This window comes from Dunckerocampus dactyliophorus, chromosome 5, assembly GCF_027744805.1.
Source record: "Dunckerocampus dactyliophorus isolate RoL2022-P2 chromosome 5, RoL_Ddac_1.1, whole genome shotgun sequence".
NCBI classification, from domain to species: domain Eukaryota; kingdom Metazoa; phylum Chordata; class Actinopteri; order Syngnathiformes; family Syngnathidae; genus Dunckerocampus; species Dunckerocampus dactyliophorus.
The window spans coordinates 13,467,848-13,474,765 of record NC_072823.1 but is presented as its reverse complement, the minus strand read 5'-3'; the positions used below and the strand labels follow the sequence as shown (position 1 = coordinate 13,474,765).

Here is a 6,918-nt window from a genome sequence, read left to right as displayed (position 1 = left end):
ATAAAGCCTAACAGTGAATGTGGCATTGAAGTAATTTCTCAGTGAGCAAATTATTTTAGAACAAATAGGACAAGGAAAACACCAATGTGATATCCAAACGCAGTTTATTATGTTGCTATCTGATAAACAGTCAATTGCATAACTGTACACTAAACTACAATAAAATAATTACAGTTAATATGAAATTACAGCCATCAGACAACCGCAAGAAAAGGAGTACATTCTATTAGCATTTACATATCTATTGTGGACCACGCTCACAGGGTGTCTGTACTAGTATGCACACTGAGCATTCAGTGCTTTCATGGGTGGTAATTTATGGCAAATAAAAGACATTGGAGATGAAAAAAACATGTACATCCTATTAATAAGTTATCTTTTTAATGTGCTTTAATACAATATTGTCAGTTGAGCATCTTTCATCAATGAAATATGCTTGTTGTGGGAGCAGGTTGTAGACATCAATTTGATTGCTTGCATGTTCATGAGCAAAATCAGTAATATCTATATTTTATTTAATACTCCACTTTACTGTGGAAACACTGCTAGCCGTTTTTGTGCAAAACAATTCATAATATTACCCTTATATGTGGCATATATGTACAACACATCACTTTGTGTCACTTCTATCCTAGAATGTTATTCACTACAAGTGTTACTTCTTTTCCAAATACATTTTACGTTTTATATGATTACTATTATTAGTATTATTATTATTATTATAGGTCCTTCTGTTCCATTTTAATCCACTCAATTTGTATTACGAACAGCATTAGTCTTCATTGTTTTGAGTGATATGTCCATTTAACCTAATCTGGCGTTGAGACTACTGGGTTTCAGTTAGCGCACTTCCATACTTTCACTGAAGTGGAAGTGGATATATATTGCAATCGTCATTTCCAACAAGTGTGCAACAATCAATCAATTTGGGACAGCACTGTGCTGCCAAAATCTGCGCCCTCAGAGAGTCCATACCGTATATACAGTATACATATCGAATAATAATATTGAAGTATGGAAGTGCACAAATTGAAACAGAGCCTAAGTACAAACAATGCTTTTGCAATGTACAACCACAAACCAAGTGTCCATTTCTGTGATTGATTGATTGATATGTAAGCAAACAGAAGGTATGTGTGTCTGCAGGTGTTTCGTCTGACATAAAATCATCTGTGCACTCCGTCTTTAAGCCCAGATCTGAAAACAAGAACACTACAGGTTAGAGGAGAAAATATCGACACAAGCTCATGTAGCAAAAATCCATGTCTTACTCGAAGGGTGTGGTCCCAAGAGCCTGTGCAGAAGGCCGTCCCATCGGGGGACACCCGCAATGTACTGACACGGTTCTCGTGTCCAAACAAAATAGACACCCGTGTTCCTTTGAGTACATCCCAAACATTAATGGTGTAGTCATTGTAGCCACCAAAAAGGAGCCGTCCTTGAGAGGCACACAGAAGTTAAAAAGGAGTTTACATTCTGCCAACAACTGCTTGATTAAAAAAGAAAAATATTATTGAATGGGACTAAAGAATAATCTTACCACTGAGAGAGAAATCAACACTGGACACGCCAAATATGATGCTCTCTTTGGAATAGATAGCTACTTCTCTGTCTGCTCTTAAGTCATACAGGCGGCACTGGGACAAAAGTTTTAGTGTTAGGATTTGGATAGACAAAAAAACACTGAATAGACATTTATACTGTATAGTGCTGTATTATATACAGTGCTGTATCATTAGCATCTTCCAAAGAAAGAGCCTATACAGTGTCCCTTAAAGACTGAGGATCAATTGAGCAATAATATCTTAATACTTACTGTAGCATCATCTGAACCAGATGCAAATGCATCTCCACTGGGATAGTAACTGTTTAAAAGCAAAAGGGGCACTAATGTTAAAACAGATATTTCTATCTTTTATATATCTGTAAAAATAACACAGTATTCTAGTGACATGCAAGTGTAATAAGTTTGTGACTTACCGCACACTGTTGATGTCAGATTCATGAGTTTCAAAGGACTGAATGCACTGTCCTGAACGCATATCCCACACATTGGCCTTCTTATCGCAGCCCTGCAACAACACGGATTGCATTTTTTAAACGTTTTCAAAATGATAAAATGAGCATGTGTTCAATCGTGGCGTAGTAAGATGTGCCCTCACCCCTGACACAAAAGTGTTTCCAGTCTCAGAGGGGGCTAGGTCCAGACACAGCACGTCTGCCGCGTGTCCATGGAAACTCTGCAACAACTGCCCACTCTCCACATCCCATAATGCACATGTGCCATCCCCGCTGGAAGTCAGTATCTTTAAACCACAGAAAGAAAGTGGATAATAATACGATGAGTGATAAGTGCGATAAATGGACTGTGAAACATCATGTGACCCGGACAAAATACCCGATTGGCTGTAATTAATTAAAAAAACAAATGCAGTAAATTATCATTAACAATGGCACACAAATAATAAGTAAAACTTATCATCATCCTGCCCATATTTAGAGATGACAAATTATTTTTGAGTGATTAGTGTAATGTGTCTTAATGTGTACCATCTCACCTGCATGTCCGAGTTGGTGAAGCTACAAGCAGACAAGTAGTTTGTGTGCATGGCCACAGACTTCTTCTTTGCAGCCAGGTTCTCATTCTTGTCCAGGGAGAGAGGATACACTGAGCATTTGTTGTCCAGGCCACTAGAGGAGGATACAAAACAATGAAAACATGGACGATATCAAATTAAAAATAAAGTATGCTAAATGACAAATACAATTGCATGGAGTATTGTATTTATTTGCCATCAGCAGCATGTCCTCTGACAAGAACCAGGTAGTAAATGACAACAAATGGCTTTTATAGTGAAGCCATTTACAAACACAAGACTGAGATCTCTGTCCTGTTAACAACTTAATAATAACTTATAATTAATAATTAGGAATGCCCGATATTGGCTTTTTTTTAACCGATATCAGCCGATACCGATATGTGTAACAACACCTGTCGTGGAATTAACACATACTGTATCTTTTGTGACGCTAATGGATACAGCATCAGCAATTAGCTTCTAACGTGGCTGTAAACAACATTGAACAGCACTGTAAAACATCAGAGAAATACTTGCAATCAGGCTTAGGCTGTGACATTTGTTTTAAAAGTCAACAGAGTAGCCATTTACATTTTTTTGATCATCAAAAAGTCCAGGGAAAAAAATCAAGTGTCATAATTTTCATGTATGCCTGGCACTCTTAGGGCAGCAGCACGCTGTATTCGTTTCCACGCCACACTACAAATTGCATGTACACAGTAATTCCGGGCCATAATTAAAATATTTCACGCCAGATAGACATTAAAGTGAATTTATATCCTACATACCTTTTATCTTTTCCTGAAGCTCCAATCCATGAGTTTGAAAGGCTTAAAGTTGGACTCGTAAGACTGGAGGTGGTCCAACACCCAGTATAAATCCAATACAAAATTGAAGAGGAAGACGTAATCTACCTAACAAACATGTATACGAATAAAAAACAGCATTTTCACAGAGATCGGTCCCTCAGTTGGTACTTTCTTCTTAACCATTCACTTAATTTATTTATTTGTATTAGTTTATTCTGGTTTATTTTATTACTTGATTGTTTTATTTTATTAATACTATTAACTGCAATACTCTCTGAGGCTACAACGTGACTGCCAGCTGCTACTGGCTCTTCTGTAGGAGCAAATCACTGATTTCTGTGTCCTGCTGGTTTTGGTTGAGCATGACTTGTTAAGGGGTTTGTGGAATAGGACGCGTTGCTTTGTTTTTGTGTTTTGTTGTCAAACTTCCTGGAAACTTCCCTTACCTGTGCTTGGTTTTGTGGAAAATGTAATAAAAACATCTCTGATTAAAACAAAAAAAAAAAAGTATACGGCACTCACCCACAAGCTACAGCACAGCCAGACGGGGCGTAGGCGCAGGCCATCACCCAGGTGCAAGGCATTGTCACGGCGTGCTCCTGAGCAACATCAAACAAACAAAAAAAAAGATGCATGATCTGCTTCAGTACTGTAAGATCAATCAGATTCATGAGTGCGTTATTCAAGGAGAACAACCAGCTTTAATATTGAACATGGCTGGATGGTAGGGTTGTATAAGTCTCCAAAAAAATGTGAATCATAATTTTCTTGCTTAGAATTAAGATCGCAATTCTCATCAATCATCTTTGCGCACACACACACACACACACACACGCACACTTAAGTTTAAAAAAAAAAAATCACACTGTTTTTTAATATTAGACTCCTTCCTCGTTGTCTTGTTCTGCTTTAAAGAAACTTCCAATGCTGTTTCGGTCTGTCTTTGTGGAAGTTCCTAAAATGGACAGGGGACCTTTTTGATAGAAATTAATGAACTGAAAAAAATCCACGAAGTAAAAAACATGGACCTCTTGTTTACTTGACAGTACATTCATGCAGATACGAAAGACAAGCCAAAAGAAACATAAATTTATGAATGCAATCGTTCCTCCTGCAAGCTAATGAATGATAGCCAGCGAGCCTCACCGCTGGTGACGGCCGTCAGCGGGTAGAACCTGGGCAGTGCAAGGCTCGCTGGGGGACGGGGAAAGCAAGGAGCAATTGTTGGCCGTCATGCCAACAACACTGCAGCGTGAGTAGTTTAGCCAAATGGCAGCATTTATATGTGATACAGCTCAAAAAGTAAAATTTTAAAAAATTGTCATCATTTTAAATTTGATCGCACGTTAGCGTGAATTGAGATTGAGATTTTTTTTTTTACATTTTTTTGTGCAGCCTTAGAGTACTTCATGGTCCAACAGTGGAACAACAAAAAATGTTATTCTACTCTTATGACAACTGCTTTTAACTAACAATGCATGGTGCATTGTCAGCACGGTGGATTATTTATGATGGTATACTCCCAAGGAAGTTAATGTTAAATTTCAGTGACAATCCATCCAAAATTATATATAATTATGAAATCATAAACAAAAGACCAAATTATATGCCAGGGGCTATAAAATCATTAAAATATGATCCAGACTGCATAGTTTACAAAAGCAATTAGTCTGTTAGGTCAGGTCAGAAAACATTTGCATTAACAGCTGTGGCTGGTGGAAACTCCCTGTTGATTTTTTTTTTTTTAAACAACTCCACAAAATGGCAGTAGATGCATTTGAAACATGACGAGTGGTCTTCAGCAGCTTTATCTATCTCTGCATGTGCTTTAAATTGTTGGTTGAGATACTCCACTGTTTGTGTGAAACTAATGTGTTATTTACCTTTCTGTTGTTTACAATGAACTCATCAGTAGCATTCATGCTGATTGAGCAGTTTGATCCTTTACCAATATTACAACACTGGTTCTGTTGTTGTTGTGCAATACAGTAATCCCTCATTTATTACGGCTAACTGGTTCCAGACTTCGCTGTGATAAGTGAATTTCCCCAAAGAAGTCAGTTGCATAGTGACAAGTGCACTGTCAGCTCAGTGAACCTCCACGCATCATGGATCACGCATGCACGAGGTGCAATGCCCCTGGGGTGGATCTCACCCTATTTTACAGAGCAGGATCTAAAATGTAAATGTTTAATCTTAATTAAATTACTACTCATTACACTCAAGCCTCATTCGGACACGGTCACTTACCTGTCAGTGTGTCAGAACGTGTGTATATAAAACATCATGTTGTGTTTTACTTCTTTACTGGGTACAGTGTCATTACCTTTCCTAAGATGAATTCCCTAAACCTCAAGTGGTTTAAAAGGGCCAATAAGGATGTTCATAATGTTGAGCACAGCAGGAAAAGGGCTTCATGATTTATTTAACACGCTAAACACTAGTTACCTTGTTGGTAGTGAAGGCATCCCACACGATCACTTTTCCATCCTGCGTTTACAGAAAAAAAGACAATTCTTATTATTGTTGCTGTTGTTTTCAAAGCATCTCCATGCAAAAATGCAAGAAGTCTAGTGATGGTGTTCAAAACCTGTGAGGAGCTGACAATCCTCCGTTTGTCCTTACACCAGTCCATGCACAGAACTTTGTTGCCATGACCCTTTAGAGTTCTTCGGGTCTTCATGACAAACTGACCCAGGCCTTCCACCTTCTCTGCCACTTGATGCACTACACAGACACACACACACACTGCATGATATTAAATATCCATCCTGATTAATATCCAGTGTAACAATAAGGATTAAAACTGCAGTAGGCCTGCATCAAATGGATGAATACATTAAGTAATCCCCCACGCTCTAGTCTGCCATGTCTTCAGAAAGCATCTCATATATTCATATCCAAACAGCCTGTCTAGTTGTTTAAATGTTTTAATCCAACATAGATGTTTCCATGCTGCAGAGAGGATGTTTGGATGCTACAAGAGTTCGTGCAATTCAGCTGGATGGAAGCCTTGGACTAGAAAATGGAGAATCAGCAAGAAAAAAACACCCTGAGCTTGTTCACAAGCCGAGGTGACGTGTGGACACGCAGTGTTAAAACGGACATGTTGTTGATGTAAGGCAGTGATGTCAGTAAAAACAAAAACCCCCAAAACATCTGCTGTGATTACTCGTCGCTAGGTGAAGGGAGGCCTCTCCATTTTCCGTACTCACGCTCGACGTCGTGCAGCTTGGCTCTTTCCTCCTCCAGCTTCGACTTGAGCGTCTCCGACTCCGTTTTGAGATGCGCCAGAGTCTCGTTGAGCTGAACCTCCTGTGTCGCCATTTCAGGGATTGGAGGGGATCTCATATATTTGTCCTTTGTGTGGGTAGCGATGGGTAGCGAAAAGGCTTAAAATGCACACAGCTAACAGCTGATGCTGCTCCCGTGACGTCACAGGGGCAAGATGCAACTCCACTCTTCAGGAGGAGGAGGAAGAGGAGGAGAGGAGCTGATGGATGCACGACCAGGATGAGTTCAATTACTTT

General features: G+C 39.1%; 1 protein-coding gene across 1 annotated transcript; it reads right to left on the bottom strand.

The window, feature by feature from the left end:
- Positions 1-87: 87 nt before the first annotated feature.
- Positions 88-6,882, bottom strand: gnb5a (guanine nucleotide binding protein (G protein), beta 5a). The gene is made up of 11 exons (XM_054777891.1): positions 6,604-6,882; positions 5,979-6,115; positions 5,837-5,878; positions 3,911-3,987; positions 2,559-2,691; positions 2,163-2,306; positions 1,981-2,072; positions 1,817-1,865; positions 1,541-1,637; positions 1,272-1,438; positions 88-1,197 (listed from the first exon to the last, which is right to left on the bottom strand). The coding sequence occupies exons 1-11, from the start codon at positions 6,737-6,739 to the stop codon at positions 1,186-1,188; spliced, it is 1,086 nt and encodes a 361-aa protein (XP_054633866.1). The 5' UTR covers positions 6,740-6,882; the 3' UTR covers positions 88-1,185.
- Positions 6,883-6,918: the final 36 nt, after the last annotated feature.

Coding starts and splice junctions, on each gene's coding strand:
- gnb5a (XM_054777891.1), bottom strand. CDS start 6,739: ATGAGATCCCCTCCAATCCCTGAAATGGCGACACAGGAGGTTCAGCTC. Junction 2,307..2,558: donor TCACCAACTCGGACATGCAG/GTGAGATGGTAC, acceptor TGTGGTTTAAAG/ATACTGACTTCCAGCGGGGA. Junction 2,073..2,162: donor GAAACACTTTTGTGTCAGGG/GTGAGGGCACAT, acceptor GTGTTGTTGCAG/GGCTGCGATAAGAAGGCCAA.